General features: G+C 41.1%; 1 protein-coding gene across 4 annotated transcripts in view; it reads right to left on the reverse strand.

Moving 5' to 3' along the window:
- The window catches only part of EPG5 (ectopic P-granules autophagy protein 5 homolog), a 117,697-nt gene extending 92,236 nt beyond the window's left edge, over nucleotides 1-25,461 (reverse strand). For 3 of the 4 annotated variants that reach the window (XM_042910590.1, XM_042910591.1, XM_042910589.1), the window contains exons 1-5: nucleotides 16,417-18,352; nucleotides 4,837-5,781; nucleotides 3,359-3,596; nucleotides 1,752-1,888; nucleotides 760-867 (exon numbers count right to left, since the gene is read on the reverse strand). In XM_042910590.1, the coding sequence (XP_042766524.1) occupies nucleotides 760-867; nucleotides 1,752-1,888; nucleotides 3,359-3,596; nucleotides 4,837-5,781; nucleotides 16,417-16,479 (1,491 nt within the window). In that variant the 5' untranslated portion in view covers nucleotides 16,480-18,352. Of the gene's footprint in view, nucleotides 1-759; nucleotides 868-1,751; nucleotides 1,889-3,358; nucleotides 3,597-4,836; nucleotides 5,782-16,416; nucleotides 18,353-25,135 lie in introns of those variants that run through there. The other variant, XM_042910592.1, reaches the window with a different exon arrangement.

The following is a 25,461-nucleotide window of genomic DNA, read 5'->3' on the forward strand; positions in this document are numbered from 1 at the left end:
CTGGCAGTACTGAAGTCAGCTGTCCTCCAAGAGCAGCGCTCGCTAAGCACTGTCCTTCGACCACTGTAACCAGACAAGATGCAGGACAATGCTGCTGTTTTAATCCAAAGAGAGAACAAAACAAAAAATCTTCCTTCTACCCAAAACGATTCAAACTTCTCACCACCAGAAATACTGAAGGAAATGTAATGTGGAGAAGTTGAATTTGGCATGCACTTGGCTTCTACCCATCTGAGTGGTTGCTGTGAGTAACAGAACAACCCAAAGGCAAGCAACAGAGAGGGGAAACCATGAACCACGTAATCAACACTGAAGGTGATTATTTGAGAGTTGATCATCACACAGATGCGGATCTCTGCTAGTATTAAAGAACTGAGATGCTCAAGGTGTCTGCCTCGTCTGTACCAACTGAGATGGATTAATTTACAAAGCTGTGTTGAGTATTACCAAAAAAGTCCTAGTGAGCCTTCCTGCACAGAAATTTTACAAAATTAAATACTACTAAACCTACCAAGCCAGACTACAAGGGAACTCTTATAATTCTGTCTTAATTTAATCAATTAGGGTGGCTCAAGAAGTTTCAGCATAAAAACTCCTATGAATATACGAATATATATATAGATGTATTTTAAAATTTTTATTTTAAATATTAATATTTTTAAATAGCTTTTTTAAGGGAAAAAAAGCAATTTCCTCAGGAAAAAACGTTTAACAAAATCTCTCTCATCCCACTCAAAATTAGACAACCATTCATCATACCTGGATGAAAGGAACAGCCCATTTACTAACACCTGCCGGGCATCGAAGAATATGGTTTAAAAGGAAGAAGTGATCTCCAGGACAGCCAACTCTTTGTAACACTGATACCTGAACAGGAAAGAACATAGAGTTTCACTATTTAAGAAGAAAAATGTACCTAAGGGTCTAGTAAGTCACTTAGCCAATGTTGAAATACGTGAATCTTTCAGAAGAATAACCAGAGACTACACTCATATATACCCATATAGCATACATGTAGTACATACCCAAAGATACACTATGAACAGGTGACTTTCTACCACAGAGACACACAGAGGCCTATGAACCCATGAGTACTACGATCAAAATATCGTAAGTATTTTCCTGCAACCCAATTTTAATTATCTGGCAAAAGACAAATTCCCGATGTTCCTGGCCACATGTGAATAGATACAAGCCAAGTAGTTTAATGTAGTCTCAGTTTGTAACAGATTCTCAAATCCAAGTAAGTATGCTTGGGATCTTACCACATATGTAAGAACTCTAGCATGAAAATTAAAAAAACACCCAAGGCAGCCCCACTGAAAACCACTAGACAAAGAAGCTTCCTTCACTACTACACTTAACATCTTTCTTAAGTTTCCCAAATCCTGACACCTGTCTTTTTTCTCTTAATCTTTTAATGCAACATCAAACATAAGATGATAAAACTAAATGACATGGAAGTTTTCAGAGCAGCGGCCTATATTAAATACATATCTAATCTTTGCTTTACCATGCTTCCCACATTTCCATTTCTTCCCAAGGATGAAGCCCCAAGATTATTTAGCTTAAACTATATTAGAAAGAAAAACACTTCGTGCTTAATAACACACTAGGTAAGTATAACTTATTTCCATGTGTCATGAACAAAGAAAATGTCACTAATTAACGTATTAAATGAATTAGCTGAAGAAGCTGTTGAAAAAAAGAACTACAATAAGAGATAATTCTTCAATTATCTGTTTCCTTACCAATCTCTGCAGCCAGAGAAGAATATCGTCATGGAACTGAGTATCTTCATTAACCCTCCTGGTGAACATGAATAAGACACTAATGCACTCCTTTAGTTGACACAGATCAGAGGGAAAGCTTTCAGTCTGTTTGCCAGCTATAAATTAAAAAGAGGATTAAATGAGCCCCATATAAGTGGTGTTTTGGGGAGAATTTTTAGTGTCTCAATAAATAAATAAATAAATAAATAAATAACTTCTCAAAATATTTAGTTCAGATAAAAATCCAAAGGAGAAAAAACTGCATCAGAAATATCTCAATTTGGGGCACGTGGGTGGCTCAGGTGGTTAAGTGTCTGACTTCGGCTCAGGTCACAATTTCACGTTTGTGACTTCAAGCCCCACGTCGGGCCCTGCTGTCAGCACAGAACCCGTTTCAGATATCTGTCCCCCTCCTTCTCTGCCCCTCCCCTGCCTGTGCTTTGTCTCTTTCAAAATAAATAATAAATAAACTTTAAAAAAATTAAAAAATATATATATACATATATATATCTGAATTTTGGGGCACTTGGCTAGCTCAGTCAGAAGAGTATGCGACTCATGATTCTGGGTTTGTGAGTTTGAGCCCCACGCTAGGTGCAAAGATCACTTAAATAAATGAAACTTCTTTGAAAATCTGAATTTCAGGGTGCCTGTGTGGCTCAGTTGGTTGAGTATCTAACTTCAGCTCAGGTCATAATCTCATGGTTCATGGGTTCTAGCCCCACATCAGGCTCTGTGCTGACAGCTTGCTCAGAGCCTGGAGACTGCTTCGGATTCTGTGTCTCCTTTTCTCTCTGCCCCTCCCCTGCTCATGCTCTGTCTCTCTCTGTCTCTCAAAAATAAATAAATGTTAAAAAAAATTTTTTTAATTCTCTCTACTAAATATGTAATCCAAAACTGTATTTAATGTTGTGAAGTATTACAAAGGGAAAACCAACTTCATCAAAATCTATTTTTTATTTGAAAAGCAGCAGACCTCTGGTCTAACCCCAGCTCTTAGATTAGTTATGAAATCAATGAGGGGGAAGGATTTTTTTTACTTTAAATAATCCTAATATCTCCCCTAGAAATAAAAATTGCATAATTCAATTAGCTAATTCATACTTAATACATGACACAATCAAAGCTAGTCTTGTAAAACCCAAATATGATGAAAAATGCAGAACATTATACATCCTCTGAAGAAAGTTATATAAAACAGCCCAACAAACCAGACAAGCAAAAATAAAGTACAACAGACAGAGGATGAAAAAGTATGCTGAGTATCAGTTTTACAATCAAAAACTGCATTTGAATTTGACTTGGTTAAGAAGCACATAAATAGGACAGTAAGGGGCATTAATGATAAAAAGCAAGCTCTCTGGCTTCCCAGAGAAGCACAGACTAACAGCCCCAGGGAAGGGAGACCTGGCATAGCTCCCAAGAAATGTTACTAAGGCAGACCTCCATCCTGCTTTGGGAAAGACAAGGTAAAACAGCACAAATGTTCCCTTCTAATACCAATTAGGGCACAATTCAACCAACCCCTCAATTCTTTTTTTCCTTGCAGATCACAAGAAAGAGTGAGACTTTGATTATTCACCTACCTCGGCCTTGAACTGCTAAAGATCTCAGAACAGCTGAACTATTGAGTAAGGCATAAATGTAAGACTCCACTTGCAACTTTGAGAGCACAGAGGTATACGAATGCAGAGCGAGGGTCTGGTGGAGGTGCTCAGATTTGGCATCAAATAGCTTCTTTAGCTCCCCCAGTGCATTTTCATTCATCTCTACTCTTTGGTAGCGATGATAGCCAGAAACTTTCACTTGATCTGCACAGATACCCTAGCGGTGGACAAAAGGGGAAAATAGGAAACCAGTTAACTCTTTGCACTTGAAATAATCAGGCTGCAGGCATATGATGCATTGGCTCAGTACCACCTTCAAAGAGCTTATAAATCATGGTGAGGGGACAGTACCGCCACATAGAGAAGAATAAATCAAATATATAATCAGGTGCCGAGAAGTATAATGCCAATTGTAAAGCATCACAAGGTCCAAGAAGGAAAAACAAACCCTCAGAAAAAAATAATAAAACTTGCCCCTAAGACTCTCATGATTGATAATCTTACCTTCTACTTTGCAAACACTGAAGATAATGTGAGATCTCCACAACTTTAAGGGACTTCAAAATATCTCTGTATCTACCCGCTGCTCAAAAGAAATTCCTCTCCTTTCCAATACTAACACCTTCAGCTGTGTTCTTGATTCTATCCTCCTTTTTAGTATTTTCAAATGTTCCCCTCTCCACAGACTCCTTTCTATCTACAAAGAGAGATACACGAGTCTCCCAATAAATAAGGATTAAGGACGGGGGAAAAGCACATTATTTCTCCTTGGCATCTCTGGCTTCCCTTCACTGCCAAACTTGCCAAGAGTGGCTTTCTCTTCCTTGCCATCCTTCCCAGGCCACTATGGAATGGCTTTCCTAATGGTCACCTTGGCCTGCATACAGCCATATCTGATTGCCTTCCCTGTTTCCTCATCACGTCTCAAGCTTATTCCATGGATCATGCTCTCCTTGACACTCTCCACCTATTGGATATTCCTGGCATTATGCCCAAGGCTCCAAAGTAAATGGTCCACAGGCTGGATCTGACCTGGAGACATGACTTGCTTGTCCTCTACTCTGTATTTTGTTGCCAACATTTACATTTCAGGATCCCGCCCATAAAAATCCGGATTTCCAGCTCTTCTTAGGAATTGAAAAGACGTGGCAATGCGGGACCACACAGCCTCAAAGCAACAATCAGCAAGGAATTAAGAGCAGCTGCCCCTGCTGGGCCAGGCATGAGCCCAGACCACTGGGCATGAGCCCAGTGACCACCATCCCGCTCAGCCCACTTCACTTCTCTAGGTCACCTGCCTGGCCCCTGCAGGCATCTGACTTTGTGACTCCTCCACTGTACTACTCTGGGCTAGGTCAGGGTCAAGCGTTAGTATAAGCATACTCCAGACCTGGATGGCCTCACGAGAAGAGCACCTCCACTGCAAATCCCCCAGGCTCCTGAAATAGTCAAAATACCTGCACAGACAACTGTTCCTCCTTAAAGTGCCATAGTCGACTTTTCGCATTTTGGCAATCAGACGTCAGAGCAAGGAGCTCAGCTTCAGCCAGCAGCAGCTGCTTCCTACATCGGGAGTAGTTCAATAGCAACTCATAAAATTCGTGCCTGTCCTGATGAGCCATGCTGTCAAACTCTTCTAAATACGACTCAACATTTTCCAGCCACGAACCAGGCTCAAAGATTTTTAGCTGTTCTTTAGTAAATGGTACCAGTTCTGGTTGGGATGGGAGCTCGGGGTACAGTCGCTCGCTGCGGAACGAGGGTTTCACTGCCACCAAAGCTGGTACTTCTCCAGCAATTTCAGCTGGCAGCTGGGGATACAGTCTTTTCACTCTAGGTGGCTGAAAAATGTCTTTGGCTTCACAAGAACTCTGCAAGCCAACATTTTGTAGCACCTCTGGAGAAAGACCCAAGGCTTGTTTGTCTTCTTTCTTTTTCAGAGTTTCTCTGACCTGTAAATTTTCCATTTCTTGCTGAGTATGAAAAAAATCAGGTTGCAAGGGGCTTTCAGAAGGTCCACATTGTATCAATTTATTTCCCTCTGCTTCTGTAAAGTTCTTGGGGGTTTCTACTTTGATTCCGGCACTGTCTCCAGGGTCGACCTTGGGCTTCACGGCATCGTCCCCAGCACAGGCTCTGACCTCCTCCCCTTCCTTTGAGGTCTCTGTGTTCCATGTCAGGGACCCTTCATTGCTTATAGTTAAGGAGGTGAGTGGTACATCAAACATTTCACTCTCATTGTGTCCACTGGCAGCATTCTGGAGCTGAGAATCAGTTAACACCTTCAGACAGTCTCCTTTGAATTCACAAGCTGGAGCAGAAATTTCCAGCTCTCTGGAGGTTTTTGGAAGGGAGACTTCATCAGATTCTTCCCTCTGAAGGGGTTCAGATTTTTTCTTTTCCTAAAAACAAGATTTATAATGTGAATTAATTTGTAATATAGCAACAATTGATGATTTAAACATAAGAAATTCTTAAATTGTATATAAAATCTAAATTTTATAATGTAGAAAATGGAACCTAAATAAACTTCATGAGCGATGTGTTTCATGTTTCCTATTAATCAATTTTGCCTACAGTAAACTTGGGAGACTCACTAGTATAATCCCAAAAGAGAAAGACATCAAAATAAGCAGCAAATTATGATTCGAGGACAGAGGAGGAAAGTTTTAATTAGGTTGTTCTCCATTCTGCTAGAGGTCAAGTGAAACAGAACAGTTTCCAAGTAGCTGAGGCCTCAATAGATTTACCTTCATCTTCACATAGTCACAGAAAACCCATACCTTGAGCACGGAAAAAGTCAAATACCTTGAGCAATAAAATAAGTAACTACAGGATTAGATTATAACCCATGGGATAAAATAAACGTAAATGGACAAAAAATGACTTCCTTCTTAAAGAATTTCAATCAATAAATGTAGGTGAAATGAGAAAAACAGAAAATTCACATTACAACACTATGATAATAACTGTCGCAGGCAAGATCTACTAATGGATGCTAGAGTGAGTGAAAATGTAAGCAGAAACAAGACAGCTGCAGAGCATCACAATATGTCCTAAATATTTAGTAATTACATCGGGGGAAATAGTAAGGTTCAGCGGAGAATTCTGGCAGGTTAATACCTTAACCCGTGATCAAGGATAACATCACCAGTAGCACATCCCCATGTGATGTTCTGAGAAGGCCTATCACTTCTTCAGTAGCCTTTCCAATAACGTATAACCTCAATATGATCATAAAAAACACCAGATAAAAACTCAAATTAAGGAACAGTCTACAAAACAACAGAATTGTTACGGTCATCAAAGAAAAGACTGAGGAACTATCAAGAGATGGGAGGAAACAACAGAGACAGGACAACTAAATGCCATGTAGGATCCTGGATTGGACCCTGGAACAGAAAAAGAACATTAGTAGGAAAACTGCTGAAATCCAAATAAATTCTATATTTTAGTTAATAGTATTGTACCAAAATTAATTCCTTGGTTCTGATAAACATTCTGGACCATAGAATTTATGATTATGTGAGATGATAACATAAAGCTGCATGAAGGGTATATGGAACTCTCTGTATTATATTTACAACTTTCTGTGAAGTCCAAAATTAACTCCAAAAAACAAAACGAAACAAACAACAACAAAAAAAAAAAAAAACAGAAAATGAACCATTAAAAAATGCAATAAAATGAATTATGGTTTTAAAAAATTTTCAGGCACTAACAAACTAGACACATTGGAAAACATGATGATAAAGAAGAAAAAATTACAGGAAAATTACTTAAATAAAACTGTTACACTCAAACAAACTGGAAAAATGACTGAATCAAATACTCCCCTTTCACCGTGAAACTGTAAGGAAGACAAACCTGACAGTTACACAAGTTATCAGTGATTCTGGATTGTGCCATCCAGCAAATGTTCAGCAAAAAAAAAAAAAAAAAGTTGGTGAGTAAATAACCAAAAATGTAAGATGTTTACATGTACCTAATATTAGGAAGAAAAGATAAATGTTTTTGAAATGGAATTTGAGGTCATCTTGCTGGTAATGAATATGGCTACCAAACATTTACAAGTGGTGATTAAAGAAGCAATGTGTCCCCTCCAAAACTACATTCACCTACACTATGAACCGTGGATATCAGATTCAGATATGAGTCACACAATGCATACAAACCAGTCTGTCCAACTGCCTAAAATCACGAATAACAAACAAGCGCTGCACGAGTATTTATAAGAAAATGAAAAAGTGGGTCCAATTACACTGCAGTGATGTTCAGTATGCTTCTATAATAAATAGGTTTGTCAGACTGGGAGTTCAGAAAGAGAAAATCAAGAGAGGGAGGCCTTTGGTTACTACAGTGAGTGAAATGCTGGTATACTGGTCAGGGGAAAGGCCAAGTTTTTGTGAGCTGAACAATCAAAACGTAAAATCAAGAAAATAATTTCATTTATAATGAACAAAGAATAAAATACAGGGAGATAAATTTAACCAAAGAATTGTAAAAGTTGTACTCTGAAAATTGCAAAACATTACTGAAAGAAATTAAAGACTTAATATGTGAAAATACATTCCATGTTCATGGAGGACAGCAATACTCCTCAAATTGATACACAAATTCAACATAATCTCGATAAAAATTTCAGCTGCCTTTTTTGCATAAAATGACAAACTGGATCTTAAGCTCATAAGGAAATGCAAGAGACCCAGAATAGACAAAACAATTCTGAAAAAGAAGAACAAAGGAGATCTCACAGTTTGCCACTTCAACACCTACTACAAAACTAGAGTAATAAAGACAGTGTGGTTCTAGCATAGATCAATGGAAGAGAACTGAGAATCCAGAAATAAAGCCTTATATTTACGCTCAAATGATTTTTTTTTTAATTTTTCTTTTAACGTTTATTTATTTTTGAGACAGAGAGAGACAGAGCATGAACGGGGGAGGGTCAGAGAGAGGGAGACACAGAATCTGAAGGAGGCTCCAGGCTCTGAGCTGTCAGCACAGAGCCCGACGCAGGGCTCGAACTCACGGACCGTGAGATCATGACCTGAGCCGAAGTCGGCCGCCTAACCGACTGAGCCACCCAGGCGCCCCTCAAATGATTTTCAACAAGGGTGCCAAGACAATATAACAGGGAATGAGTAGTCTTCAATGAATGGTGCTTAACAACAAGATATCCAAACACTGAAATTGGGCCCTTAACTTCCATCATATACAAAAATTAATTCAAAAACTATCATAGACCTAATGTAAGAGCTAAAACTTTAAAACCCTTAAAAGAAAACACAGGAGTAAATCTCGATGACCTTGGGGTACACATGACACCAAAAGTACAAATAACAGAAAAATAGATAAATTGGACTTCATAAAAATCAAAAATATTTGTGCTGAAAATGACACTGAAGAAAATGAAAATATAACCCACAGAATGGGAGATAATAGTTGCAAATCAATTATCTTATAAGGGACTTATATCCAGAATTTAAAAAAAAAAAACAACAAAAACCTTGTAACTTAATAGCAAGATGAATAATCCAATTTAAAAATGGGCAAAGGATTTGAACAGACACTTCTCCAAAGAAGATATACAAATGGCACACAGAAAGATGCTAACATCATGAGCCATTAGAGAAAAGCAAATCAAAATCCCTCGACACCACGTCACATCCCCTGGGATAACTATTTAAAGTAAGATAATAAGTGACAGCAAGGATGTAGAGAAATTAGAACCCTCATACACTGCTGGCAGGACTGTACCGTGATGCAGCCACTATGGAGAACAGTTCCTAACAGTGGTGATGGCTGCACAACCTTATAATCATACTGAAAACCACTGACGTACACTGTAAATAGATGAACTGTATAGTATGTGAATTACATCTCAATAAAGCTATTAAAAACAAAGATGAGCGATTTTTAAAATTTAGTGAGCCGACAAATGAATGAGAAGTAAGGAAGCAGAGACTGGAATGTAAAACACAGAAGATTTTTATTTCTCTTTCCTTAAGCCGAAAGAGACCTCAAGGGGTGTTAAATGCCAACTGGAAGACAGGGAGTTGGAAGCAGCCACAAGATGAGCCATATGATCAAGGGCAAGGCAAGCAACCACACCTCCTCCAACACACAGGCATCCAGACGCTTCCTCCCCAGCCTGTCCCTCAGGCAATTTTGAACCTCCCCATGTCCCATCTCACTCCACTCCAACCTCACCTCACTGCTCTCTCTCCTCACTCCAGAATTGCCCTTGTAATTTCAAATTCTTCCCCTTCACTAACAAAATGAAGTCTCCAACTGCTACTCCCAAATTCGCCTGCCCACTCCCAGCAGCTCTAGCAACAGATAATATGGCTAGAGAATCAACTGATTTTTTTAAAAACTTCCTAGCCTCTCTGGGAAGAACACATAAGACTTTGTTTAGGCTTTTATTTCCCCTGGGGTGGAAGTCAGTGCTTCTCTGGCGTTCAAAAGTGGAATCAAAAAATTCCACCTGTACAGGTTAGGGAAGTTAGGTCCAAAGAGGAATTAGCCTGGAGTTGGCCTAAGGAGGGAGCGGAGGCAGGACAGAGAAGCTGGTGCTTTGATTCAAATGGACCATCCAGACCAAGGAAGCTACCTGGAGGGAAGGACGGACAACTGTTTGGGCTGATGGCAAAGGCCTGATACCGTTCCCTCACAAATCCCAAGACCGGGGCAGGACCTCTAGGGTATGAATGTGGAGGGAGAGGGAATTTGCTGAAATCATCACCGAAGCCAAGGCCTCAGGAGCAGTGGTGGCTCCCTGTGGCTTATGTCACTTTTCCAAAGCACGGAAAAGGGGAACAGGTTCTGAATGGTCTCCAAGCCTCCAGCCTTTGCCCCACCACCAATTCATCCCAGATGCCATTACCAGTGGCCTTCCTAAGACACCACTCTAAACACCACAGACGCAGCCACAGCTCTCCACTTAATGAAAGACTGACTCTTAACTCTGGCACTCAGTGCTTCTGATGACTCAGTTATGATCGTGCCTCGAGACAAAATCTTCTTACAATGACCCTTCCGCACGTGCTTTACTCTGAACTCCTGCTACATATATATATATATATATATATATATATATATATATATATATATACATACACACACACACACTTGTCATCCGGCCCTGGTTACAGGTTTAGACATACGGTTACTTATCTTTATTTATCTTTATGTTCTGTCTCCCTCCACATAAACCACAAGTATCTCAAGGCCAGGGACTATATCTTATGTTTTTGGATCTGATCTGCCCCTGATTTTCAGCAGTGTTCAATAAATGTTTCTTGAGACACTCGTGATGGATTGGAGGACTGTAAGGGTTTACTGAGTACCAACTGTGCGCTGAGCTCTGTCTTAGGTACTAGAATAAAGAACTTTAGATAAAGACATTATTCAATTATCTAGAATATTTACCATGTATTCTGGCACACTCAGTTTATTTTTATATGCCTCTCAGAAAGCAGAGGGATTATCCAATGAATTCAGAGGAAACGCAACTTTTAGATCAAAATATGAATCTATTCTTACACTAAAAATACAAAATCTCACTTAAAAATAAAAAAGGCAGCTTCCAATTACTTTGTCTACTTGAGTTAACTAGAGATAAAGATAAAGGAGAACATACTGTACATATAATAATCATTACAGATCACAAAATAAAATCTAAATAGGGCTCCATGTGTATCAAGTTATGTGTGCAAAAATTCATACCATTTTATTTTAAACAAAAGACAAGTTTCTTACAACTAAAATTGGCCGGGAGATTAGGAATCCGTATTTCCTTATTTTTGATCTCCACATAAATTACATATGGATAGAGAACAAATTTTAAAATAATTCCACAGAAGGAAAAATAATCAAGCACTTATACAGAAATGGAAGAGTCGTTAATATGGAAAACCACACTTAACCATACATCACAGTAAATAAAATATGCTCTGGAATGTTGTGTTCATGTGGGAAAAAACTAAAGAATGCACACAAACTGCCACTACCAGTTATCTCCAGGAGATGGAATTCAGGGTATTTCATTTCTGCTGCACATTTCTGTGTGTCTGTGCGTGTGTGTGTGTGTATGTGTGTACTCTCAGGCACACATACTTCTTTAAGCAATGAGCACTTTTATAAAATCAGAAGAAAAATGAGAGTTCAAGTTCTGGGAAACAAATGGAAGTTTCCTCATTTGCAATTCCTTCTCTCTGAACTGGAGTAAGTGAAAATAATTACGACTCCTTTCCTTCCATAAAAATAACAACGAGCTGCTTCTTCATGAATAATGAAGGTTCAATTTTACACATTTCACAGAATACTTCCATGAGATTATTCTAAAGGCAGGGTCTGTTTATCAATAATGTCTGTATCCACAGCACTTAGCACAATGTCTGGCACAGAACAGATAAAAAGGGCTTGGACACGTGGGTTTGTATCAGATCAAGAGCTCTTGGGGCAATTTTACCAGCTCTCCTTGGGGGGGGGGGGGGGGCGCGTATACAGGGATGCTGCACAAGTACAAAGACTTGGGGGGAATGATGGGGTCTCTCTATATTTTGCTTTGAGTACATCTCCTCTTGGCTGCCACCTCTTTCCTGTTGCTCTTAACAATCTTACTTCACGTGTCAGAATTTTGCAGGCTTGACCTCTTCCTCCTCCTTTATACACTTCCTTCACCCAGCTTCTGGGCCCTACATTCTCGGTTAAGAGCACTGGGGACACATAATACCTCACTGGTAGCTTCTCACACTCCTTTGTGGGTCCTCCTCTTCTCCCCAAACTCTTAAAGTTGGGGTGCCCTGGGTTCTTTTCTTATCACCTTTTCACACTACACTCATTCCCAAAGTGACCTAATTCAGTCTCTGGCTTTAAATATCTCTAGGCTAAAGACTCCCAGATCTTAATCTCGAGCCTGGAGCTCTTTCCCAAGCTCTAGATTCCCATACCCAACCCTACTCTACATCTCCATTTGGATGTCTAGCAGACACTCGCTTCTAAATTAGCATATTCAAAACTGAACCCTTGATCAGCCCCCGAACCTCCATCTCAGTCATCCTTGACTGTTTTCTCCCACATACCACATCTAAACCATCACCAAATCCTCCTGGCTCTATTTGCAGAAACTCCCAGACTTCAAACACTTCTTACCACCTTTGCTATACAAGTCTGGTCCAAGCCACTGTCACCTGTCGCCTAGATTACTGCAACAGTCAATTAGAGGGTCTCTCTGCTTCTACTGTTGCTCCTTTACAATCCATTATCAACACTGCAAGCACAGTGCTCCTTTAAAGCATAACTCAGATGGTATCACTCCTCTGCTCAAAACCCTCTGGCGCTTACATATTTCACTCGGAGTAGAAGTTGCTACAATGGCTGACACAGCCCTGCATGACCTGGCCCTGTGTTACCTTTCTGACTTCATTCCACTACCCTCCCCTCCCTCACTCTATCCTATCCAGACTGCCTCCCTGCAGTTCTTGGGGCAAACCAGACAGGTCTCCTTTAGGGCATTAGCCTGGAACACTTCTCCCCCAAAATCCATGTGGCTAACTCCCTCGTCTCTTTCTGTCTTTACTTAAATGTCACCTTGGAAAATTGCAACCCATCTTTATCTCTCACCAGTACTCCTCAACTCTGTACCCTGTTCTTTTTCTGTTTTCCTAACACTTATCACCTCCTAACATATCACATATTTTAATTATTTTTTAGGGGGATTATTGGTTTGTTTGTCTTCTCCCTTGAGAATGTAAACTGCCTTAAGGCCAGGTTCTTTGATTTTCCTGTTATTTCCCAAGTACCCTGAACAGTTTCTAGGTGACCAGTGAGTGTTTGCTCAACAAATGAATAGATCTTAGGAGGCACAAAAGGAACTAAATAATATATAGCGGATCCCCTACCTTCACTCCTGTAACTACTCATGGGAAGGAGGGACTAAGAGGTAGAAATCATCCAGGCAAGAGCAATAGGGGATGGCAGTTTAAAGGTCTTTCTGTTTCTGTGATCAGCTTTCTGGGCCACATCTCAGTCTATCTTTAGCAATCACCATACATTGTTACTGTTAATGAGTTGTTCGCATTCAGAATTTAACTAATGTTCATATACATTCCAGGACTATAATACACTGCATCTGTAGAATAAGTCCAAATCTAAAAACCTACTGTACTTAACCTCTAATCTACCAAGATCACCAAAGTCAGGGTCCTCTGAGGTGGGGATATTCTAGTAGAAAATGGTACTAAAAGATGAAAAAGTTATTAAGATGCTCTCTTGGGAATGAGGTGATAACCACAACCTAACAACATGAGGTCATCTACCAGATGATTAACATTGAGGAATGCAGGTCAGCTGCCGAGTAAAAAATCCACAAGCCACCCAAACTGTCTAAAGGCAACAACACATGACACTACTCACTTCCTGAAATGAGCCTTGGAACTGCTTTATGGCTCTGTAAATAGTTATATTTACAAATCGTATTACAGATAATAAAGATTTCATTAATGTAGAACTTTATAATTATGGCCCAAGTACAGCCAGCACTAAAAATGAATCTATTTACTCTAAGAGAATAATTTTTTTCAATGACAAATATGAGGGCCTTACTGGTGTTATGGACTTTTTCCATTTTTTTTTTCATGCTACTCAGAGGAAATTTACTAAATTCTTCTAAGTGACAAAGCTTGGAAATATTCTTCAATACCAGCATCTATTCCTTTATTCAACAAACATGACCAAGTGCACAGAGAGCTGTGAAGGATACTAGGAACAAGACAAGGCCTTCCCTCATTGAGAAGGGAGAAGAGTTGTTGACAAAATAACTACGAGTGAGGCGAGTGACAAAAGGGATGCAGTGTGCCACTGCAGGAAGGAGTAATGTGAGGGTGATAAGGGAAAGCTCTAAGGAAGCACTGTTTCACTAGAGATCTCATGACTGAGCAGTAGCTAGTAAGGGGGGCAGGAAGAGGTGTCAGGGCAGAGGAAACAGCATGTGCAAAGGTCCTGAAGCAGACAGAGTTGAGAACCAAAAGAGATAACAGTGGTAAACCTGAGGCTGCAGAGAAAGATAGAAGCCAGATCATTTAGGGCCCTGAGACCATGGAAGGACTCCAGACTCTAGCCTCTGGGCAATGGGGAACATTTGAAAGGTTTTAAGGAGGAGAGGTATCAGTTTTGGTTTTGTTTTTAAAACTATCAATTGGCTTTAGTTTAGAGAATGGGCAGCAAGAATGAACTTGGAAAGGCCCCTTTAGCAGAAATCCAAGAATTCTTCCTTGGAGGATAGTAGTGGTGGGATGGAGAGAAATGAGCAGAATTAAGAGAATATTTAGGAACAACAACTGGCAAGACCTAGTGACTGATGAGACTTGAAGAGTGAGAAAAGGTATGTGGCCCAGATTTCTAGTTTGACCAAATACCTCTAGAATGAAGGTCTCTTCAAATAAATTAACATGGGTTTGTATAGGAAAATTGCCTAATATATGTCAATAAAATAAGCAGTTGGTTTTTCACGATGGATTAAAAGCTTAAGGTTTTTAGTTTATTTTAGAAACTCTCTTGCAAACAAAATAACTTCACAGAGCATCCTCTTAAGTTTTTAAGTACTTATAACATTCTATCTATAGACAGAGACATATAGATATATGAATTTATTAAGCTACTGGATTGCGATATTTGGCTTTAACTTGAGTTGTCAAACTGCATGACTTTGAACTTATCACTTGTCACTTCATCATTCATTTGAAAAAAAAAAAAAACCCTACAGATTAAGATTTGAGATTCTGTTCTCTACATGACTGATGTTTACATGTTATGCACAACCACATTCTAGGTTGAGGGACCTTATGCATGGTTGACCAAGGGCTTTTTTCTTCCTCCTCTGTCTAGCTAGTTCTTTACCAGCCCAATACAATGCAAAATTATTTCTCTTAAATATGCTTCTTAAATTAGATAGCAAGATGGCTTTCGCCCCAAAGAGCAACTCCTCACAGGCCTGGGTATACTGATGTGCACAACTCCATTACAGCCTTTTTTTAATGTATCATAATGAAAGACAGCCACATAAAGCATTTATGGATTATTAGATACCGTACCGGTGAACACCTGTCTCTTGTCAAAATTTTGTTCCCATCAGAAAATCAGATTTTGATACCTTTTTTAAGTTATGCCTGCTCTGCACATCACCCCTTGTAGAAAAGGAAATTCCCAGTAATTGTAATACCATCATCATTATTTCCTTAATGTAAATTCAGTTCTAGGTAAGCCAGAATAATCTAGGTCCAGCCATCCAGGGCCAGCATTTAATCTGTTCACTGTAAAATAAATGTCATTTCAGAAAATATACAGGAGTAAAATTAAAACCCAAGCTGCATCGAATACAAAACACACCAACAGAAGAAACCCAGAAAATTCAAATCTATCTCTACTGTGTGAGCCCTGCCCTGGTTTCATTTCTGGACATTCATTCCCCATCATAAATGACCAGGATAATGAGAAATAAACAGCAGCAGCACCACGATCACCTTGAATTTCAAAAGTGAAGAGGTCCATCACTATAATCTACTTTCTATCTGTCGCTATCCATAAAGCTCTACCAGAGAGTACATGCTACGCGTGGAGGAACGATCCCTTCCCTCTTTGTGCATGAGAGGATTGAAAATGTTCCTAGGTTTAAAGGAGAAAAGAGACAGAGTCAAAAGATGAGGCTGGAAACTGAAAAGCTGCTACATGGCAGGAATCCAGACCTAGGTGAGAAAAAGTCAAGAAGGAAGCAGAAAAGAGCCCACAGAGGTCAGAGGAGGAAAAGGAAAATACGGGCTCCTGACAAAATCCGGCAGGAGAACGTGGAAATGGAATAACTGAACAGGGCCAGTGTCAGTGGGTAAGGGGACCAAATATTGGGAGGTGCGGGCAGTGGCTGCGGAGGGCTCAGGGGATGGTTAGTCCTGGATAGAGAGGCCCAAGAGAGGAAAAAGGGGACAGGCAGGGAGCATCCGCCAGGGTGTTGGAAGGCTAGCGGGGGCGATCCTCACCTTGATTTTTGTCCGGCTGGCCTTGGCCTTGGCCCGGCGCTGGGGCCTTACCGCCTCGGCCATAGACCCTGCGGCGGCGCCGTCGCCGTTTGTTTTTATCAAACCCCTGCGCGTCCCACAACCTGCCCAGTTCCGGCCTCTGGACTTATCACGTGATCAGACATCCACCACTCCCGGAGAAGGGGCGGCACCTCAGGGACGCTACGGGCCGCAACATAGGACAAACCACCCCAGGAGGCTTTTTTTCACTGAAAGATGGTAGATCCGCCCCCTTCCGTCCAGGCTCCACCCCTGGCCCGGCGTGCGGGGCCTCCAGGTCCAACCCGCCCGCGGCTTCCAGAGGGTTGTGTAGCTCCTGGGCCCTGGCCGGTTGACAAGTCGCGTCTGTCTCCCTGGCCCACACCCATTTTGGCCGCGCACACCTCAGGCCCAATGGCTTTAAGGAGTTCGGGGAGGGATGTTTGTCAATCTTGTTTTGACCTGTATTTAAGTCAGTTAGCCTCTGTCTCTGCTTGGCGCTCTTGATGTCCCTTAAGATATGCACCTCAGTTTCCTCTTTTATAAAGGAGAATGATGATGTTTGATGAAGATTAAATGGGCTAATCGTGAAAGGTACCTGGTAGAGCGACAGACATGTTAGTAAATGGTATTACTAAACAAATTGCCAGGCAGGAAATGGACACCTGATCCAAAAAGGGCAAAGAAGAAATAAGACCCATAAAAGTATTCTTAGTATAGAATGTATGTACCTTGTGTGTACCTTGCTTCATTTTTAAATTCCAGATGTTAATAGCTTGGCCCCATCTCCCTTCCCCAGCTGTTCCATTTCTTTTTTCCAAAGCATTTAGTGCCTCTTAAACTACTATAAAATTTGCTTTCATGTTTATGCCTGTCAGCTCCTCTAGAATGTAAGATCCTAAAGGGCAGAGTTCTTTGTTTTGTTCCCTGTAGTATCCCAAGGGCCTCTACCACACTGGTCAGCATATAGTAGACGCTCAATAAATATTTGATGAATGGAACAAATGAATGTGAGTTGTTTTGTCTGGTGGTGGGGTAAGACAGTTGAGATGGCTTGTACGGGAGGAAAATAAGTCTATTCACCCACTGGTAGCATATCCTAGAATGAAAAATCCTGAAATATGATGTGAGAAATGAAAAGCACTCCAAAGATGGCCACTGCACAGTGACTTGTTTGTGAGCTATTTGATCATATAAAGTACAGTTTCATATCTTTTGATCTCAAATCCTCAACAATAACAAAAAAAGTTATCAAGCTACTCGGAATGCCCATGCACTTTGTATACCCTGGTGTGTGTGTGTGTGTGTGTGTGTGTGTGTGTGTGTGTGTTTATTTATAATGGGTGAGACTTGGAAAATATGAGCAAAATCTTTATACCACCATTACTACCAATTACTTTTGCTGGTATTTCTCCAGGTCTGGAATACCCTTTCTGGTTTCCACCAATTCAAATCCTTTTTGGACTTCAAAGTTCTCTGTGTGTTAGTCACTACTTAGCAAAATGGAACTGACCCTACCTTCACTTCCAGTGATTTACAACTTATTTGGGAAGCACACATGACGTATGGATAAACTGCAATAAATGTATCACAGCCTATGGGGAAAAGGGGGCATATGTTACATTTATAAACTGAATTTGCTATACCTTAGTACCATAAGTAGTTGGTTTGTTGGTCAGTTCAGGCAATAGAAGAAATTAATCTATATTAAGTTTAATACTGTAGTTTACAATGTCTGAAGGAATTTAAATCACAAATGAGACTGATTCTTTGACAAAATTTGGTCTATTGAATTTGAGTTGACCAAATGTTAAAGTTCCCCCTTGAAAGTGATTATTAAAATTTATTAGATTTATAAACAGAATGTTGAGATTCATAAAGACTTAAGAAAACTAAATTAAAAAGAGAGAGAGAGAAAGAGGGGCGACTGGGTGGATCAGGTAAGTGTCCAACTTCGGCTTAGGTCACGATCTCCAAGTCTGTGAGTTCGAGCTCTGCACCGGGCTCTGTGCAGACAGCTCAGAGCCTGAAGCCTGCTTCGGATTCTGTGTCTCCCTCTCTCTCTGCCCTCCCCCCACTCATGCTCTGTCACTCTCTCTCTCTCAAAAATAAATAAAAAACTTTTTAAAAAATTAAATTTTAAAATGTATATGACAAATAAATTGAACATTAATTTTAAAATAATTAGTTTAAAAGATTCATTTCAAACAAGAAAATAATGGGGGCACCTGGGTGGCTCAATAGGTTAAGTGTCAACTCTTGATTTGGGCTCGGGTCATGATCTCTGGTTCATGAGATGGAACCTGGTGTCAGGCTTGCACAGAGCCTACCTGGGATTCTCTCTCTCTCCCTCTCTACCTGTGCACTCACGTGCTCGCTCGCTCTCTCTCTCTCTCTCTCTCTCAAAAACAAACTTCAAAAACAAAAACAAAAAAACCTACAAAACAATGACAAATGTATTTTCTATATATAAATTCTATCTGCAGAAACTCTAAAATATTTACAGCGAGCACAATCACTGGCCTAACTGAGCAGTGAAGGGTTTGCTATTACCGATCCTTCAGCAGTAATAATCTCCATTTCCTGAGCACTTACTATAAGCCAGGAACTGTTCTGAGGACTCTTCATGTAACCCATTTGATTCTCGTGCAACCCTACAAAATTGTATTGTTCTCATTTTATAGACAGAGACTAAGGCCCAGAGAAGTTAAATGATTTGTCTAGAGTCCCACAGCTAGGATACGGGAGAGCTGGGATTTGAACCCATGCAACTGTGCAGCATAAACAGACTTTTAAGATAGGTAGCCAGGTTTACTCTCTCTGTATTTGCAATACTCTATACTTATACACTGGGGCCAAGATGAATATCAGAAATATTTTATTTAAAGATACTGAGTTATTCAGAATAGTCACAGCATTGACATGGGCATTGATTTTATTTTTTTTTTCTTCCTTCAAAGTTTCTATATAATAGTTTTAAATTATGCTATTCTTAAAATTTTTCACAAACATAGAAGTACAACATAGAAGAACATGTAATAGAAAGTTAACCTGTCTCCCTAGAGTCAATAATTACTAACAGTTCACTATACATTCTTTCAGACTTTCTACCGATGCACAAATACCCCATTCTTAAATACTCAGTGTCTATGTGTATATTGCCTGTGACCTTTTAATTCATAAATCTTGGAGATATGTGTTTATAAAGAAGATAGCTCTATTTCTCTTTTTTATTTTTTCGAGTGAGAGAGAGCACACAAGTGGGGGAGAGGGGCAGAGGGAGAGAGAGAGAAAGAAAGAGAGAGAGAGAGAGAGAGAGAGAGAGAGAGAGTATCTTAAGCAGGCTCCACGCTCAGCACGGAACCCAACATGGGGCTTGATCCCACAACCCTGGGATCATGACCTGAGCCGAAATCAAGAGTCGGACGCTCAACTGACTGAGCCACCCAGACACCCCAATAGCTCTATTTCATTTTTCTCTTAATTAATTTAACATTCCCTTTATATTAAATAAATAACTTTATTTAAACAGACTTCTGGGAGCCATTAATTGTTTACAATTCTTCACTATTAAAAACAATGCTTAGGGGTGCCCATCTGGCTCAGTTGGACTCTTGATCCTGGGGGTTGTAAGTTCAAGTTCCCCACTGAGTGAAGCGATTACTTAAAAAAAAATAAAATCTTTAAAAAATAATTACAAATGACCATACTTGTATATTTTTGTGCATGAATACTTCTATAAGATAGATGCCTAGCTGCAAAATTGCTGATGAAAAACACATTCTCATTTTTTTTAATTTTTTAAGTTTATTATTTTTTAAGTTTATTTATTTTGAGAGAGAGAAAGAGCACATGACTAGGGAAGGGGCAGATCAAGAGGGAGAGAGAGAGAGAGAAAGAGAGAGAGAATCCCAAGCAGGCTCCACACTGATAGCATAGAGCCTGATGTGGGGCTTGAACTCACAAACCGTGAGATCATGAGCTGAGCTGAAACCAAGAGTCAGATGCTTAACTGACTGAGCCACCCAGGTGCCCTGAGACATTCTCATTTTTAATTTTAATAAGTATTTACCAAATTTCCTTCCAATGGGTTATATTAATTTTCATTGCAGCTTTAAGAATTTAAAATAGTCTTCTATCTCGTGAGAAAAATCCCAATTTGAAACAGTTACCAGGCATTCATAAAAGGAGTATAACTCACATAGTATTCCAAAACTTAATAGGAGCATGATTCCTAATTCAGCCAGCGTCTGGAACAGTATTTGCCGTAACAGGGGTTCGATGAATGCTGCTGAACTCAGGAATGAGCCCTGGGTAATCCTTTCTTAAACTCCCCTACGAAAGTAGATTCCAGAGTCTCTGTTGCCATCTGCCGGCAATACCCCACTGACAAAACCTCCCGTGACATGATTTCCGAGAAGGCCGTCTTCTACAGTTAATTACTTCCTCACTCTGTAGGAAGCATTAATGATTTCATCATTCGTGATTACTAAACATACTTTTTAAAAATCACACAGAACTCACGTTACTTCTAAATTTTTTCAGCTTCTTGAGACAATTAGCTGGCAGTGCAAGTACCAAAAATAGCCAGCCTACATTTTTTTTTTTGAAGGCTTATATAGGTGGAGTCTCCTCTATTGACAGACTTTTTCTCCCACAGGAAGCAAAACATATAAAACTTATCTTTTTTCTACTATTTCCCCTCTCGTAATCTTCCCCACTTAAAAAAATGTTAAATGAATCATGGAAATGATTAGTTATTTGCACCCACAAAGTACCGGATATTGCTGGTGTCCCCCTCATATCTCCCTGGCATTTCTCATTTCTGAGTACACAAAAACCCAAGCTCTAATTATCACATCTTTGTCTCAGAGCTCCCTTTGGCCACATGTATGACAGGCTGAAGGTGCCATGGAAATACTGCATCCCCCTAAACTGAAAGCAGCCCTCAACCAGTGACAGGTGAGAGTTGGCATATAAATACAATTATGGGGTGAATTGTATCCCTCAAAATTTATATTTTGGAGCCTTAAGCCCCCCTCCCTTCCCCCACCCCCCCACTCCCCCCCCACCCCCCCACCCCCTACTTGAATGTGACCTTATTTGGAACGTGCCTTTATTTGGAGATAGGATCTTTCAGTAATCAAGTTAAAATGAGGTCATGAGGGTGGGTCCTAATCCAATAAGACAAGTGTCCTTATACAAAGGTGGAAAATGGACACACAAACATGCATAGAGGTAAGACGACCATCTACTGAGCAAGGAGAGAGGCCTAGAACAGCTCCTTCCTACACAGCCTTTAGAAGGAGTCAACTCTGCCAACACCTTGATTTTGGACTTCTCCCCTCCACAACTGTGAGACAACACCGTTCTGTTGTTTAAGCCAGCCAGTGTGCGGTGCCCTATTACAGCAGCTTTAGCAAATACGAATGCTCAGCTCCCTCACATCTGGGGTGGATTAATACTGCGATCTGATCTGTGTTCTGCGCCTCTGCCCAGAGTTCCCCATAAGATTCGGCTCCAGTTGCCCACAGTGATAAGTAACTTTCTTATCAACTTCCTTGATAACCTTGTATTTATTCATTTCTTTCTCTTCCCTTTTTCAGTTCCCATTTCACTACTAGTGTTCTCTGGACACACCTCTTAAATGAACTGCTTGATCTCAAGTCCTGGTCTCCAAGCCCCCTTGAGGAGCCTAGACTAAGACAGTATCAGAAATGGTACTCAGATGTCAGGATGGGACTCTGGAATTAGACTGCTTCCCAGCCATATGGTAACAAGGATCTCACTGCTTACAGAAATAGAACAATCGGTAACCTCCAAGCTGAAGCATCACAATGATTGGAGGCCTCATCTGTGGTGACTTAGGGCAGGACTCAGTAGGACAGTCTTATAGAACATTCCTGACATTTGAGAGATATGGGCCAAATTTAGTTATAAGGACCATAGAGTGGGTTGGTCGTCAACTGCTGTTGGTGTACCAAAGAAGATTACAAGCTCAGATCACTAGGGACTAAGAAAGCCAGAAAGCCTCCATGGTAACATTGACAGAGATGCATTTTGTCAAAGTTATAAAGGAAACATAAACATGAATGTTATTACCATTTTATCCTGAGTTAGATCCCCTGAGTCAGGTACAGGGGGCATTCTGGAACATGTGGGGTACATTGTGGAACATGTGGTACATTCTGGAATGGGGGGGGCAAATCCAGAAGGCCACTACTCAAACAGGCAATGCAGACACCTCCCCCAACTTCCTCTGCCTCACCTATGCCTCTCCTTGCAGCTCATACCCGTGGCCTCAGAGGAGGCTTCCTTCAACCCAGTGGGTGAAGAAGAGCAAAAAAACTCATGCCTGGTTCAAGAATAAATCATCTCTCTATGTTAATTGTTGTTCATCTATATGTGGGCTGCTATGCTACAGCACCACCTAGGATGAAGAGAAGTGCTCCCAGTGGGAAGTGCATCAAGTAACACAGCCGGTCATCAGCCTGATGTGAAGAAGAGAAGGCCAAGGTAACGGCTGGGCAATGGCACATGACTTGACCGATTGACCAAGGAATAGGATCAGAAGACCGAAAACAAAAGAATGGGCAACGAAGTGTGAAATCTTCGTGTCTTACACCAGTGCCCACAAGAAACAACTCATCAAAGGAGGTACAGAGCAACCAAGTGGCAAGGATGACTCATCCAGTGGCATCCAGCGGTCTCTGTCCTTGACCACCCCAGTGCTTCCTCAGTGGACTCCTCAACAGAGTAGCCATGGAAGCAGGGATGAAGACTCTACAGCCCCCCGCCCCACTCACCAGGCCTGCCCTAGTGGCTATTGCTAAATGTCTGATCAATTAGCCCCTGAAGCTGAAGGTGAGCCCTTAATATGTTATCATCCCCCAAGGAGACCAACCAGCCACTTGGCAAGAAGTGATTCATTAAGCTTCTTCTACTATAGAAGAAGCAGAGATTCACCTCTACTGGGATTGATTCCAAGAATACATTATTCTTTTCTACTGGGAGTGCCTTGGCCAACACCACTATCCAAAGGCTGAAAGAGTGTCTCATGTATCATTATGAAATTCCACGTAACATTACCTTAGACTGGTGTTTTTCATTACCCTGTGGAGCCTTTTAAGACATTTTTTCCTTAATTGCCATGCTCATGAAATTCTAATACCATAGATATACTGCATCTCTGTATATGTGCCATATGTGTGTCTGTGCTTTAAACATAAGAAGAGTAAGAGTTGTTTTGCCCAACAAGAACTGATTTTTGCCCCTTTATGAGAAATTCTGCCCCAACTGAGAATGCATATCTTATAACAAGAGCTTCACTTTACAGTATAGTTGGTACAACAATGGGCAAATGGCCATGGGCTCCACTTTGTCTACTATATACCACATCACCTCGAAACTACTGTCCTGATAGAATGTTGGAATGGCCTTATAAAGTGTGGCAGCTTGAGAATACCTTGCAGGGTTGGGGTGCTGGTCTTAAAGATGAGGTCATATATGGTGCTTATACGGCTGCAATATGGTAATATATGTTGACTCCACTGGGTGGAAAACAGGCCTGGTAGTGAAGAGGTAAGAGTGGGTAGGTCGCACTGACCCACTTGGGAAATTGGTGCTTCCCATGTGTTTAACTTTAGGCTCTGCTGGACTAGAGCACCTAGCTCTATGTGGTTGCCAAGAGATGCATTAACCGGGGGACATAGAAAGGGTTCCACTAAATGGTGGCTGATGCCTAGTCATCCCAGTAAACCAGCAAGACAAGAAGGGAGTAACTGTCCCAGTAGGAATTGGTGATCATCATGAGGAAAGTAGGGTGGGGGGGAATGTATCTGGAACTCAGGAGTTTCACTGGGGTGCCTCTGGGTATTGCCCTGCCTGTGATAAACAGCAATTTCAGCAAACAGGGTCTGATAAGAGCCTGACAACCAGGGGCTAAGACCCTTAGGGATGACGATCTGGATTACCCAACCCAGTTGAGCAACCTAGACAAGCAGTAGACTTGCCAAGTGTGAAGGGAATCTAGAATGTGTGGTATTAATTTGCTAGGGCTGCCATATCAAAATACCAGAGACTGGGTGGCTTAAACAATAGAAATTAATTTTCTGGCAGTTCTGGAAGCTGGCAGTCCAAGATGAAGGTGCTGGCAGGGTTGGTTTCCTCTGAGGTCTCTCTCCTCAGCTTGCAGGTGGCTGTCCTCTTGTTTTTCACAAGGTCATCCTTTGGGCCCACTCACCCGTGGTGTCTCTTTCTCTTCTTAGAAAGGCACCAGACTGGATTAGTGCCCCACCCCAGGGATCTCATTTCAACTTAATTCCCTCGTTAAAGGCCCTATCTCCAAACACAGTCACATTCTGAGGTACTAAGGGTTGAAACTTCAACATATAAATTTGGAGGGGGCTGTGGGCAGAATACAATTCACTCCCTAACACGCTGCTAGAGGAAGGAGATGATGAATATCAGTTAGAGACTCAGGACCATCTGTAGCAAGGGACCATAGCTTGTCCTACTAAACGGCCTAGGGTGTGCGTGCGTGCGTGTGTGTGTGTGTGTGTGTGTGTGTGTGTGTGTTGGAAACTGGAACTTGAAGAAATGATGGCGAGCTGGAGTAAAATCCATGTGGGGCACAGCTGGATCTGAGCCATGCAGGGGTCAGACCCTGTCAGGGCACCATCCACCTCCCTTCAGTACTTACCATTTCCTTAAACGTCAGCCCACTTGCAACTGCCAGGAACTGCCTCTCCCAAGGACTCTCTCAGCATTCGGGATCCCACTCTGCTGGCATTTCCGCATTTCCAGCAGGCCAGAAATGCCAGGGGTTTAATGCCTCCTGGGGGTGGCCCTCAACCAGTGACTGAAGGGAGCCGGGGAATGAATATCACAGCAACATCCTAACTGGTGAGCCATCTGTGAGGTGCGTGTGCCACAGTTTCCTACTAGTCCCCGCCAGACTACAGCTCCAGTGCCTGCAGTGCTGTCTTGATAATACATGTTTATTTTGCCTTCCTCCCTTCCTCCCTT

Source organism: Panthera leo, chromosome D3 (genome assembly GCF_018350215.1).
Source record: "Panthera leo isolate Ple1 chromosome D3, P.leo_Ple1_pat1.1, whole genome shotgun sequence".
Lineage (NCBI taxonomy): Eukaryota > Metazoa > Chordata > Mammalia > Carnivora > Felidae > Panthera > Panthera leo.